This window comes from Alosa alosa, chromosome 2 (genome assembly GCF_017589495.1).
Source record: "Alosa alosa isolate M-15738 ecotype Scorff River chromosome 2, AALO_Geno_1.1, whole genome shotgun sequence".
NCBI lineage: Eukaryota > Metazoa > Chordata > Actinopteri > Clupeiformes > Clupeidae > Alosa > Alosa alosa.
Genome location: NC_063190.1, coordinates 22568546 through 22583866, shown reverse-complemented (window position 1 = coordinate 22583866; position 15321 = coordinate 22568546). Strand labels below are relative to the sequence as shown.

Genomic DNA, 15321 nt, shown 5'->3' with positions numbered 1-15321 from the left:
GTTTGGAGGGCAGGGTAGTTTTAAATAAAACTTTCAAGAATGCAGATGCAAAAAAAAGAAAAGATGAGCAGTGATATTGTGTAGCAGAGTAAAGCAAGGCAATGCAATAGATCATAGTTGTGCACCCCAAACCTCCACTATTCAACTATTCAAAGTCAAGTATTTAACATGAAACCAAAGTGAAGTAGGGGTGCACTTCAAAAAGATTCTTTCTGCTAACTGTGCCGAGTTACAAATTCTGAATCTGCCTTGATAATTATTCTACTTAATCTTTTATTACTTTTTTTACTACTTTTGCCTTCGTTTTTTGCTTACTAATTATCCTTTATTTTTAAATTATTTTACCTAGTGTTTTATGTTTTCTTTTTATTATGATCTTTACCTTTTAACTATTCTTTGACTATATTGCCTTTCTATGCTTTTTATTTGTTATTATTGTTTGGTTTTGTTTATGTAAAGCACATTGAATGACCTCTGTGTATGAAATGTGCTATATAAATAAACTTCACTTGACTTGACTTGCACACTAAGGCCACATTGCTGCGATGCCTCTGCCTTTCTACCACGTTGCCCTTTGAGCCCATGGTGTGCTAATACCCCACAATCCTCATATCCATGCACAGGCAGTGTTATCCACAGAGGCCCAGGGAAACAGCTTATCTGACTGACTGAAAGATTTATTTGTGTGCATATATATAGTGTTGGTAAAAACTTAAATGTTGTGTTTTATTATATACAGGTGTTTTGCTTTCAGTATTACTTTCTCACACATTTTGTACATGATAGAAGTATGAATTTTGACATTTCAATAGACAAGGATATGACACCAAAATAAACTGATTTAAATAGAAAACAATATTCTACTTAAAAACAATCATCATTAGTTTGCTTTTATTTATTGTTGCTGTTGTTTTGTTGTTTATAGCGTTTGAATCCTCACTGCATTAGAGTGCCCTTCAGGACCACGGACAGCTCCTGATATAATCTATGCTTCTCTATTTCAAGTGTATGGAGTGCAGTAATTGCACATCTGGGTCTGGACAACATGACTCTACAACATATAGTGATATATACTGTAAAAAATCATTTATACCAAAAAGCTTTGCAACCTCTTCATGAACTTTATCAATTGTAACTGCCAACATAGTAGACCTATTTCTCTTTTTTTCATTTTGTTAAGAAAATTACAAGACCAGGTTCCTTTGCGCATGTCTTCTAATTTTGTAAAACCTTAACGTGCTTTGTACTCTCACATTAATGTCGTGGGCTATGCTTTCCTACGATAATAATATCCATTATAGCTTTTTAATGGTGCTAAATAGGTCCCCCATATTTATATAGACGAAGCAGTCAGGGGAGGGAGCTGACACTTGTTAGCTTATAAATTCCTTGGCCAGCCCTCATTAGGTAGGCTACACTGTCCGGTCAGATTGTGTGTCAAGGATTACCGATAAAGAGAAGAGAGACGTTATTGTGTCATTTAGGTAAGTAATGTTCCCTTCCCCTATTAGTACCCTCCCCTTCTGATTTTAGTGTATATTTAGTCACTCAATGAGAGACAATGTTAGCGTACACCGTGTGGGATCAGTGCAATTTTACCCAAGACATAGGCTACAGTTTCCTTCAGTTGACTTCTGGCAGTGGACATGTGCCACCATATGCAGAACATTCGCGCCTTTACCACAGATGATGTCTTTTTTTTTTTTTTGAGTTGAAATTGCAGCAATTGAAGCAATAGATTTACACTAGGATTAGAAGCGAACGCTTAACATCATGTGGAAAGATAATTTGTTAAAAGTGTCGTCATCCTCGCACCCATGGGTTCGTGTTACAGCGGAAAGCCACGTGAACGTTTTTACTTTATTTTTCTTGAATCTATTGCTCACTGAGTAGGTTAATTGATCGAATGAGCCATTTAAGTGTTCCTTTCAAACTCATCAATTTGTTTCCTATTTTTCTTTGACAAACATTTACATGTGTACATACCAGTAGGGATCAGCATGGTTACGTAATATGGTTCTCTGACAACCTTCTTGTTAGTGAAGTTTTGCCTAGGTGTGAGATGTATTTTATATTTAGAAAATGTAGTACCAACAAAGTTGCAATAATCTGGCATGATGGGCAGGCCTATCTTGTGTTTGGAGGAGAGTTAGAATTATAATATTTTAAAGATGACTCTTACATGGTCGTTTGCTATCGGGCAGATCTCCTTTGATTCTCAGGGCAGTCAAATTCACAGCAAACAGTAGCCTACTCAAACATGGTTGCATTGCCAAACTACCATGCTCTGTTTATTGACAGATACCAGCTCTCCAAAAACAGAACTTGTCAATTGAGAGTCATTTTAAGAGTGTACAGAGTGTTGGTAAAGACTTTAGCATATTGGATGAGCAACAGCATAAAGGCTAATCCCAGTGTAAGATTTAGTTGAGGGGAGATGGGAGTGATTTTGTAATCCCATTTACTGGGATTAACAAATCATGCCTACTCCGCCCCTTTGCAAGTACGCAGGGATACTGTAGGTGAACAAAAACAAATGCATACATGCATGTACACACACACACACACACACACACACACACACACACATTGACCAAACTGAACAATGAGTCAACTGAACAATGAGTCTTGGGTTGGTCAGAATGTACTCTTAACAAATGTCATCATTGCATTTTTCCCCCTTTCTCTGTAGAACTGTTCTTCAGGTCCAAAACCATGACCAAGTAGGTGTTGTTATGATTACATGTACAATACAAAAAAGATTCAGTGACGTAAAATGTATTTTTATTTTGTGTAACAAAACAAAAGCATTTTGTGGCAATATCTGGTTAAATCTCAACAGAGAATGCACAGGCAACACATCTGTAAACAAAGATAAAACATAAGTGAAAGAAGTGTGCATAAAACAATGATCAATAAGGGAGTGCCCATCTGGTGCATGGTAACAGGAAGAAAAGAGAGAATGCATCTGCACAAGGTCAAATCGTGTAACCGTGCCAACTACTACTAATTCCACAAATTGGCTTTTGTTGTCACAACAATCCGAGTTCACACTTTTCTTCTATAAATAGATCAATACTATGTGAATGCAATTACACTGTGTCTACTTAATTCCATTATACACATGTTAAATACAGATAGCATTTTAATCAACAGATTTATGTTTAAAAAATAATCTGTTTATTGATTTATTGGTCATAAGCAGTGTTTTTCATTTATTTTCAAGGGTTTTCAAGAAAGCCAGTAGAAACGGGCAGGTAATTTCCCTCTCTGCACATTTCAGAGATTTACAGTCACCATACATGCAATATTTAATTAATTATATACAATATATTCAGATATTTGGAGTAAAATATATTTTTTGTTTTTAAGGCCATAGTGTTAATCACTCACAGCTTGACAGTTCAACAGAACAAGAAATGTAAGAGAATATAACTCTGCATATAGATAAGCATATTGCAAGTTATTACTAAACCTCCTGTCCTCCCTTTCAGCTTGTACTCTACTTGGGGAAGAGGGACTTCATAGACCATGTAGAAAGTGTTGACCCCATCGGTAAGTGTATGTCATCCCTACACATCCTTTGCACTTTCCTCAGTTCCATATAACAATATGCTTTATGTTGCTGTTAACATGACATTATTTGTCAGTAGCCTATCACAACAAAAACATTATATTTCAAGCTATTTCAGTGGGTATCATCATTCAGTAATTGGACCTTGTATTTCCATAAAGAGTTCCCGAGGTGTCACTTCTTTCTGTCTTTGTATGTTTGTCCTTACAGAGGGTGTGTTGAAGTTCGACCAGTCAGCTCTTGGGGGAAGGAAAGGTAAAATACATACATACAGAATTTCCCATAAATTATGTGTTGTACTGCAGGCATTGGTTGCTGAATTTATTGAAAAATACCCTCCAACTGTCCACCTAGTTCCAGCTGGTTCATTTTTCTGTCTTGGTTATGCTCTCACAGTCTGGTTACAGATGACCAGTGCTTTCCGCTATGGCAGTGAAGATCTAGATGTGATTGGAATGTCCTTCAGAAAAGACATCTGGGTGCACAACATACAGCTGTTCCCTCCTGCTGGTCACAACCCCACCATAACCCCACTGCACGAAGCCCTGCTAAAGAAGGCAGGAGAGGAGGGCCATCCCTTCACCATTGAAGTACTTTGAACTTTCTGTTCTATCCCGCTCCCCACCTTTAGCTTGTTTTGTCCCAGACTATCGCGTAGACCAAACTGACCTCCATGCAGACTGACCAAAAATCTGTTTTGGTTAAAGGATCTACTTTTCTTAATATAGATGTAAAACACATTCTAACAGAGCATGAATGCTATGCTCCTCCTAGATCCCAACAAATCTGCCTTGCTCTGTCACCCTTCAGCCAGGAGAGGACGACAAAGGCAAGGTAAGAGAATCTGAGCATGACACTAACTCTTAGATCCAATCATTAACTCAATTTATTACCATGCAACAACACAGGCCATGCATAATGGAATTGACAAGTTTAAAAGAAAATGAGACAAAATGTACAACCAACATGTAAAATAATGAAAAAGAAATATACAGCGGTCTGTTATACATAGCAACGGTCTGTTATAAACTAACGTTGGGAAGGTCCATTCAAGTGAATGGAGCATTCTACAGCATTATGAAGAGCCGTGTAATAATGTTTGATATTGCCCAGTAGAGTCCTTTTACACGGTTTATCATCTTATCAGTGTTCCATATTAAATGGATGTTTGTTTGTGTTGACCATGTCCCTAGGCTTGTGGGGTAGACTTTGAGGTGAAAGCCTACATGGCCATGGAGGCTGATGATCCAGATGAGCAAGTGGACAAGCAGTGAGTGACTGTTTTTTTTATTTATTATTATCTCATTCGTTCATTCGTTTATTCATTTATTTATTCATTCATTCATGAGGAGAGGCATAATAAAAAAAATACTTAATAATACTATACGGTAATTTGGCATTAGCAATTATTCAAATCATTTTGCATAAATTGCTTACCGGTAATTAGAACATGGTAGACACATGAGGAAAAAGACACATCTGGTTACTTGGTTGTGCTGTGGCTTACTCACCTGTTTTTTAGTCTAATTCTTCCCACAACCTACTTCCATGATCCTTTACCCCAGGTTAGGTCGCCAATACAGCCCAGTTTTAATTAATGACAAGTTAAGGATTATAGATTACAAAGGAGACTGTTAAATAACTGACTGAACCTCTGTAGGGACACCTGCCGTCTCATCATTCGGAAGATCCAATATGCTCCTGACCAGACAGGCCCTGGGCCCAAGCTGGCCATCATGAAGTGTTTCATGACCTCGGACAAACCCGTCCATATGGAGTTATCTCTGGACAAGGAGGTACACTAACCACAGGATCTAAACCATATAGGCAGTTAATCTATGCATATGATCGAACATGTTCACTTACTTTCTTGATCTGTCTTTGTTTTTTATTACCTGTCAGATCTATTATCATGGCAACCCAATCCCTGTTAAAATAAAAGTCAGGAACGAAACCAACAAAGTCATAAACAAATTCAAGATTTTTGGTAAGTGACTCAGATAAACTGTAAGGCCAATAGATGATAAAAGTACTAATTAGAATTGGATTTCATTCAGTCAGTGACAGCAGATGATTTTTATTATTATTTGATCCTCTCCCATACCTGAAAACACAAAGGTTCAACACCACCAGCAATCATATTTAAACAACACATGGGAATCCATTGTATATCATGAGTATACTCCAACTACCTGGTGTTTCTAGCCAAACCTGACCTAGTGTTGCCAAATATTGCATGCAGAAGCCATGACTAATCTCTTGGAATAAGAAATTAATAAATTGTCGATTTCAACCCATGTAAAGAAATGACCTGATGATTATTTTTTTTCTGACAACTCCAAAACCCCTTCTTCACCTTTTGCCTTCCATTGAAAAACCCTAATGGGTAACACTCCATAATAAGGTGCCATAATAAATAGCAAACCAGTAATTACCTAACCCTTTGTTAATATTTGTTAATTGTTACTTACATATCTATTTGGCACAAGTTAATAGTTTTTTATCATCAATTAAATATTTGTTGTTTGCATAAAATCTGTGTTAATGTTTTAGCAAATCTATTAACTAATATTGTATTAATATGTGTTAATAGTTAACTAAATGTATTTTTGGCACTAATTAATAGTTATTTCTTACATCATTTAAATGTTAAATGTTTATTTACAAACTAATAGTTAAAGTTAATGACTTATTATTATTTAACTAATTGATATTAAACTGTGCTTCTGCCTATCCCAAAATGAACCACTCCCCATAGGACCCTTACAATAGATAGATAGATACTTTATTGATCCCGAAGGGGAAATTCAAGGAAAAAAACACGGAGCTACCTTGACATGCTGCCACTCTTCTCGGCGCCAGAAACGCTTGCAATAAAGTTGGTTAAGCTAATTAATATATTAGTAGTATATAGCTATAAGCGTGGGGCCCCTTATAATAAAGTTGGTTGAGCTTAATTAATATATTAGTAATATATAACTATCAGTATGGGGACCCTTATAATAAAGTTGGTTGCTTTAATTAATATATTAGTAATATATAACTATCCGTATGGGGACCCTTATAATAAAGTTGGTTGCTTTATTAATATATTAGTAATATATAACTATTAGTCAGACGGTGAAGGGACTGAGACCAAAACTGGCTTATCACATTTATTCCTTTAGGAAAAGTTAAAACAAAACATGCCTTCAGGCACTGGCATACATAAAACAACATCTGCACAAGCAAAATAAAAAGAAGTAGTTGAATGGGCTATATTACATGCATGATTCCTATACCATCACTGTCAGCCCTACTAGCAATGCACAGAACTTGTTTATTAATATTCTGAGACTCACTAAACACTCACAGACGTAGGTTACGGAGGTAATGCATAAACATAATGCTAAACAAAATGTACATTAATTTCCTGCTAGACTGAATAGCACTTTCCATGAGCACTAAGCTAAACTACACTGAATGCATGGAAAGTTGCTAGCGGAGTTTACAGCTAGTCACGTTAGACTCGTGTGTATGAACTCGTGGTCATAATGAAAACATTAATAAACGTTCTCTAAGTTGCTAGAATTGCTACCGAATCCTAACAATACATGTAAAGTAATATAATACAGGTGGTCGAAGTTTTCAACGTAAACAACATTTTACAGTTACAAAATTAAAACAAAGTGGAGAGTGCTTTATACAGTCAACCCACCCAATGCAAAGTAAAGGTGTTTGAGTCGTGACTCACTCGGATCTTTCACCCGTGTCTTTAAATTAACCCATGAGTCGCGAGTATCATTAACTCGGATCAGTTGAGTCCTACTACAATTCAATCTAAACGATAAACAGCCGCCACACACAAACCTCTTGCAACATTAGCTAGCCTCCTAGCCCTAGCCATCGTAGCTGCCAAAAATGTAACAATTTCAGAGGCAACCACAACTCCACAAATCAACTCAAGCGACTGAGTGAGCAGGCAGTCCGAGATAACTGGTTAACTTCCGCGAGAGCCGGAAACATTGCAGATTCGCAGACCATGGGACTCAGATTGGAGTGGCTGAGTAGCAATCCGGGTTAGTCGGATCAGCCGGCCGGTTAGGCTACGTTGAGTGCGAGTCAGCCGAATCAGCCGGCTACGTTGTCATGAGTGGATCTTTAGAGGAGCGAGTAACTCCTCATCAAGGTGAAAAACAAATCCACAACAAAAGCCATGCTTTCACTTCTGAAATAACATATGTTCTGCACGCATAGCCTACTATAAAATGCAATTAGGTCGCAAAGACAGTCCAAACATTGCAAGCTCTGTATGGAGTTGCTTGAGTAGGCTACCTGAGTCAGTCGGATCACCCTTGTTATGGGCGGGCGGTTACTTTATCTTGTTATGAGGCGCAAAAGTCAGCCCGAAATCAGCCGGCTCGAAGACAGTCCCAAACATTGTCATGAGTGGATCTATAGATCGAGGCGGCCAGTAGCCTAGTTTCTACTGTCGTTGAGTGTCATAATAATAGGCCTAATGAGAATAGTAGTAGTAGTAGTAGTAGTAGTAATAATAATAATAATAATAATAATAATAACAATAATAATAATTTATTCACTGCAGGGCATTTCTACGTTTCTATGTCTACATTGAAAGTCAATTGCTTAGGCTAGGTTAAGACAATAAATAAACAGTCTGGCTCAAACTGCTTTCTTTCCGTGAGTGGGTGGAGGTTTTGATGCTATTATATTAGGGGCTATTTTATATTTATTATTATATTATATTATGCTACCTAACAGTATAGCTATGATTAATAATAATATTAGTTGCCTAGTATTAGCAGCCTATAATACTTATTAGAACAGATTCCTAGTAGCCTACTATTAGTATATAGTAGTGGTAATAAACATTGTAGCAGAGTAGCATTAGACCTAGGCAAACTTTTCTATTGTTAACAAAACAACAACAAATAATTAATTATTATAATATAGGCTACCCTCTCTGTCAATAAGATCAAAGTTTCTGAACATGAGCACCAAAAAGATGAACAATGTGTGGATGCACTTTGACCAGGAGAGCAAAACTCTAAAGGCTAAATGCAAGTACTGCAAAAACCTGGTTTCAAATCATGGAGGATTCACATCCAACATGAGAAGGCACTTAACGAAATGAAGCACCCCACTGCACTGCTTGAACGTAGGACTGAATTTCTTTGCGATTTAGCAATACTGACTCAAGTGACTCAAGTGACTCGTTCAACCCGGATCAGTTTAGTGAGTGACTCAGAATAACCCGGATCCTTAAAAGGAATCGAGTTTGACAGGCCTAATGCAAAGCATACCGCTTCTGATCAGCTATGGCAACAATGCAAACCGTTTCTCCAAAGGGGGCTCCAAAACACCAATCTCAAAAAAGCTGCTTAATTACGGCGAAAATCACATACAAACACTAAACTACATTTCTAACTCTGTTACACCCCTCACCAAATTCAAGCAGCAAGCAAATAGTACTTCCAAAGGCAAAGAGGACACTGCTTTCATACACTAGACAGAGGGTCACCAATTACAGGACAGCCAACCACAAAGGTATCCAATAAGGATGAAGTGGAAGAAGAGGTGCGCAAACTCTCACACAACCAACCACTGGCAGTAGGGTGCCTTATACACCCCATAAGACCATAAAGCCATAAACCATAAATTCCATAAATTCTCCACAAAGCTAATCAGAAAAGCTAGATAAATAATAATATGTCATTAACTTTTATATTAGCATATAGTTTGTAAATAAACAGTTAACATTTAAATGATGTAAGAGATAACTGTTAATTAGTGCCAAAAAGACATTTAGTTAACTATTAACACATATTAATACAATATTAGTTATATTATAATAACAGTTATATTGTTAAAATATTAACATACAGATTTTATGCAAACAACTAATATTGAATTAATGATGAAAAAACTATTAACTTGTGCCAAATAGATATTTTAGTAACAATTAACTAATATTAACAAAGCGTTAGGTAATTACTAGTTTGCTATTTATTATGGAGTGTTACCCTTTAGAGCACATCCACATTATATGTGTGGTGTTAATGCCTATTATCCTTTCTTTTTTAGTGGACCAAACTACAGATGTGGTGCTGTATTCTGCAGATAAATATACCAAAAACATATTGAGCCAAGAATTTTCGTAAGTTTTCATTCCGTTTGATTAATTAACAGAGACTACTATCTGTCTTAGGTTAATTGATGTTTTCCTAATACCAAATCAATAATATTGCACATCTCATAGATTCCATATTTATATCATTCCACACTAAATGGCTAGGTATGATCAATGTGCAATTTAGGATGTAAAAATACACTGGGCTATTATACTCTCTATAATATAAAGACTCTGGGGGAATATAAAAGTATAGTGCCTTTAATGACAGTGTGATATCTCTGCATGTCACAGGGAGACCGTAGAGGCTGGTGGGACGTTTGAGAAGGCACTCTCCATCACTCCCCTGCTTGCCAATGCCAACAACAAGAACAAGAAGGGCTTGGCCCTGGACGGCAAGCTGAAAGATGAGGACACAAACCTGGCCTCCACTACAATGTGAGTAAGACAAGGTGCCCAGTTTTATCACTAAGGCTACAGTTAAACTGAATACCTTTCGCATCGTCACCCTTCCTAAACAGATGACCTAAAGTTTGGTTGGGTCATTCCTCCCCTTTGAACTTTTGAACTCCCCTTTTTAATCTCTCTGCGGGGGTGTCCAGTGGGATTCCACCAGTAATCCTTCTGAGGAACTCTAAATTACCTGGAACCTGTACTGTACCTTGTCAAAGGAGCCTCTCTGGCCATGCACACATAGTCCTCAGTCATTGAGAAAACTAGATGTACCGCAGAGCAGTACAAAATATGACCACCGCCCAGTCCAGCACATTTTTTCCACAAAAATAAGTCACGCTTGTCAAATTGTGTTCATTTCCTACTTTGTTCCTTTTTGTGTGTGTTTGTAATTGAGAGTGTGCAGAGTGTGTGGTTGTTTTTGTGTATATGTGTGCTTCTATGTGTGTTTATTGAGTGTGTGTGCCTGCATGCAAGTAGTTTTTTTGTGTGTGTTTGTTTGTGTGTGTGTGTGTGTGTGTATGTGTTTTTTGTGTGTGTTTGTGTGAGTGAGGGTGTGTGTGTGTGTGTGTATGTGTGTTTATGCGTTTGTGTGCGTGTCGTGTGTGTGCATGTATGTGTGTGTGCATGTGTAGTGTGTGTGAGTGTTTACGTGTCTTTGTGTGTGTGTTTTTATGTGCGTGTGTATGTGTGTGTGTGCATCTTTATGTGTACGCAAATAAAACAAATCAGGGAACCACCTACTCTTTGCGATAAGTGCCATCCAGGGTTCTAAATTAACTTTTTTGATCACCAACCAGTGTGGCTGGTAACTTTCTAAAGTTACTAGCCAATCAGAATTTCTAAAAGCCAATTTTTTTCCAGTGAAAATAAGAGAATTATGAGTTTATGAGATGAGTGTCACTGAATGCATTTGATAATTTTATTAACATTGTTGGGATGAATACACACCACAAAATATACACAGAAAGTGCAAACACTTCATGTTTGGGATCTCTATCTTTCTATCTATCTATCTATCTATCTATTAATCTGTCGTTCCTCTCCATCTTCAGCTAACTCCATAGACCAGGGGTCGGCAACCCATGGCTCGAGCCGCATGCGGCTTTTTGATTACCCTGATGCGGCTCAGCTTTTGAAATAAATTAATGAGTATTTAATTAAAATGTATTTTATTTTAGTTCGTTCATTTTCAAAATGTAATATTGTAACTGAGTAATTTAGCCTATATAACTTTCCACCTCACTTGACTCCATAACCGTAGCTGCACAATATTGTTACATTCGTGGTTCGTTGCCATGTCAATATCAAACAAAATCACCGATTTCCCTCCATTTCAGTCAATGAGAACACTTTAATTGTTATTGTTGATGTGTGCACTTGATGTAGGCTAGATAAGGAAAATGTCAAAAAGGAAACGTCAGCGACCACAACTTGCGAGCGTGAACACAAGGCTGAAATGGGAAAGTTTCCATCCGAAGACTGATTCTGAAATCAATTCTTGCATGAAACTTTACCTCACTGAATATGAGCCAGCCAGACTCCAAGGCCATCACCAAATCTAATCTCTGGTAGGCCTAATGTTCAATTTCGCCAATGACATGTCAACAAAAATTGAATGTTGTGTTGTTAACTATGATGTTACTTTGCATACCAAAGGACACTGGAAAAATAGGGGGTGGTGTTTAGCCTACCTGGGAAGCCTAAGGTCTATACTTCTGTCATTCCACTTTACATTTCAAGTTACTTGCACATTAAAACTAGTAGAAAATGTAGGCTATTTAAAAATCCTCTGTTGAATGGAAGTAACTATACGTTAAATATCCAAACTTTTTCTTGGAACTGTCTTTATGTGGCTCTTCTGAGATTAAAAAAATAAGAAATATGGTAAAAGTGGCTCTCCAGGCAAAAAAGGTTGCCGACCCCTGCCATAGACAATAAAATTAACGATCTTGCTGCTTCAGGTTTTGTGGCCTCCGTTACATGACATCAGCCCCCCCACAAAGGAAATTGTGTTAATATTTCGTAACGTGTTATGTATTTGTGTTATGTACATGTGTTATGTACTTTTTACTTTACTTTACTGGCTCCTCCTCCCTCCTCTTTCAGTCTATGCTCCCTGCTCTGGCTCCGTTCGTTCTTCTAATTCCTTGTGTTTTCTGGTAAATGCTCCGTTCGTTTCCATGGTCTCTCGCGCTGGTTTCACTGCAAAAATGCCTGCAGCCAATGACCGTATGAAACGTTATCACGTAGCATTATGGCATAGTGGTCATGGAAAATGTAGGAAGTACTGCCAGGGGTATATATGATATATATTCAGAGGGTGTCATAATGATCCTACACTTCCAATTTCGTGCAGTTTTGACCATGTCAGGTCAGAGATACCTGCGATTACAACATCTCAGTAGGATTGGGAAATGACCACAGGTCGGATTCAACCCTGAGAGTGGTACAGGTGCTACCGCTTGCACAACATATTTGGTTGATTTCTAAGCGCTCGTAGCCTGTGGGAGGAACACACATAAGGAATGTTTTATTTTGAAATAGGGTTTCTAAAAGTCAAACGTCTCTCTCTCTCTCTCTCTCTCTCTCTCTCTCTCTCTCTCTCTCCATCTCTCTCTCTCTCTCTCTCTCTCTCTCTGTACATTTTATTTCTTTTCATCCTTTCACCAGTATAAGACCAGGCATGGAAAGGGACATCATGGGAATTCTGGTTTCCTACAAAATTAAGGTCAACTTGGTGTCTGGAGGCGGCGGGTAAGACTTCTAAGATCCTCTCTGTCCTATCTCTATCACTCAGCTGGAGAAATACATATTATTTTCCAGTATAAAGAAACCCATGCTAAAATGGGATTGGCTTTTTAACTGTGTGCAGTTAGATTGAGCCTATGAGCAAATGATAACAGGTAAATTTCATAATGTGCATCGTACTTTATATAAAATCATTTGTTTGCTGAATCTGAATGAATGGTTGGGTTTGTCGACATTACTTTTTTTTACTGACATAAAAGCCTTACATTAAGGAGTATACAGTACTGTATGTTCCAAACCAACATGTCATTAAACTATGGAATGACATAATAACATTATTGTGTCTCCATACAGCTTTTTGGGAGGACTAACAGCCAGGTGAGTTTTTGTTTTCTTTGTGTAATAAATTACTTTTTAGCTTTTAACATTGTTTTAAATTTCATTTCTACAATAGTTGACCATAAATTAATTTGTTTAATTGTTATAATAGTTTATCTATGTCATCTTCAGTGGTGTATTTAGCCCTTTCTGTATTCCCTCCCTCTCTCTCTCTCCTAGCGAGGTGACAGGAGAAGTACCGCTGATTTTAATGCACCCCAAACCAAAAGGTAACATTTCAGGCATCTCTCAATGTAGTAGTGTTTAGTAGTTTAGACATTTATTTCATGTGGTAAAGGGTGTTAACAGTTTTTTTTCTCCTTTCTCAGCATGAACTGAATATGTGCTGTAAGTAAAACACTGATCAACTGGCTAAAGCATTTACTATAATTCAGTTTTACTATTGTTATTATTTTATGTTGAGTGGACTGACATGAGTATCTCCTTATGGGGTTTAGGTCAGTTCCTCTGCACATGAAGGTGAGTTTAGTTAATTTCAGTATTATTTATTCTTTCACAAGTTTAAGTGTTATGGAGATTGAAAAAAAAATATTGCCTATCAAGACTGCTGTACCCTACATATATAATAGCAGATGGATAGATTAGAATCCGTATTATATTTGTGTTCACTGTTCAGAAATTGTTGTGTTGTATTTCTTCCCTCGTGTTCCTTTTTTCATAGGAGGAAGTGTTTGTTCACTGGAGAGGACTTCACTTTTTTTCGAAAGGATGTATTTGGTTTCAGCTAGATTAATAGTTGTGAAATTCCTTGTTTTGATGGCATTAGATTGACAGGGTATATGTGTAAGGTTACATCAAGATACAGCTTTGTCTCCTTCCTCATGTTGCTGGGTAGTTATTGGCTAATTTTCTGTATATCTTTGTACTTTTGTGCTTTAGCCAGAACAGAATGTCACTGTCAACAGTCTGTCAACTCACAAATAACCTAACCCTTTCAGCTATACTGTGCATATGAACTCAAAACGCTGAAAATTTATTTTTTGCACTAATTTTTAAGTGATACATTTATGAGTCTTTTACATGTATGATAAGCTTTTTGTATGTGTTCTATTGTTTCGCTTGATATTGTTGGCCTTGGAAACTTGGAGGGTTCAACATGGTGCAGACAGCTAAACTCACAGCTTTACTCACATATAGGTCTAACTCAAGTTATTTTCCATAAACTCTCATATCTAATCCTAACCACCAGAAGGGAAAAATATTTGCCAAATATGAGGGTATGTATTGTTTGGCCCAAGGCATAACACACACTATTTAACTCATCAAGTTCCAGCAGAACCTGTGACTAGTGAAATAAGGTGTGTTCTAAAGATTAGATATACCGTAGGACTAAACAAAGACTTACATGTCATTTTTCAAATCTAGTCATGTTATCTGTACTTGATTATCTTGATTATCTTTAAATTTGGTAAAGCTTACTAATATTGATCTACTGATTATATATTATATTATGAGATTATAATTATAATTTGAAATTTAGATTTGGTCCATTGCTTGATACAATACTATAATGGTAACTAATCCTCTTATTTGCTTAATTTACAAAGAAATTGCATTTTTCTTTTTTTTTCATTAAAAAATATGCTTTTGAGTATGATGATCCAGTTGTTATATTTCATTACTGATATTAGTAAACTAGTATTAGTATTGTTGTTGTAATTATTATTAGCTATTTCATAATTATTGTAAAGAAGTTTTTCAAATTTCTTAACAGATGCTTGCTTAATATAGTATGTTTTTAACATTTAATCTTCTGTGATCTTCAGTGAGTGGAAGGGAAGATTTAAATGGACCTAAACAATAAGATCAACAACCCATCACTATGCAGTCTCTATACTGTTTCAAAACACATATTTAGACTGAAAATCATTTACACTGAAATGACAAATGATGGCAGCCTCGAAGAAAATTATGCAAATTCCTTCTCTTTGGTCTTACAACATGTAAAGCATATTGGCAGATATATAAGTAAGTATGAGTATATATACTCTTTTGATCCCGTGAGGGAAATTTG

The 15321-nt window shown here is 36.8% G+C and overlaps 1 protein-coding gene across 2 annotated transcripts; it reads left to right on the top strand.

Moving 5' to 3' along the window:
- The first annotated feature begins 1378 nt into the window (after positions 1-1378).
- On the top strand, positions 1379-14737 carry LOC125291163 (arrestin-C-like). 2 transcript variants are annotated; one of them, XM_048237756.1, is made up of 18 exons: positions 1379-1484; positions 2693-2723; positions 3227-3257; positions 3495-3555; positions 3785-3829; positions 3971-4164; positions 4349-4408; positions 4768-4844; positions 5235-5370; positions 5477-5561; positions 9659-9731; positions 9999-10142; positions 12831-12914; positions 13263-13286; positions 13467-13516; positions 13616-13634; positions 13745-13766; positions 13969-14737. In XM_048237756.1, the coding sequence occupies exons 2-16, from the start codon at positions 2716-2718 to the stop codon at positions 13618-13620; spliced, it is 1077 nt and encodes a 358-aa protein (XP_048093713.1). In that variant the 5' UTR covers positions 1379-1484; positions 2693-2715; the 3' UTR covers positions 13621-13634; positions 13745-13766; positions 13969-14737. The 2 variants fall into 2 exon arrangements, with proteins under 2 accessions (XP_048093713.1, XP_048093714.1); XM_048237757.1 differs by lacking the exons at positions 1379-1484; positions 2693-2723 and having other exon boundaries at positions 3232-3257; positions 3495-3561.
- Positions 14738-15321: the final 584 nt, after the last annotated feature.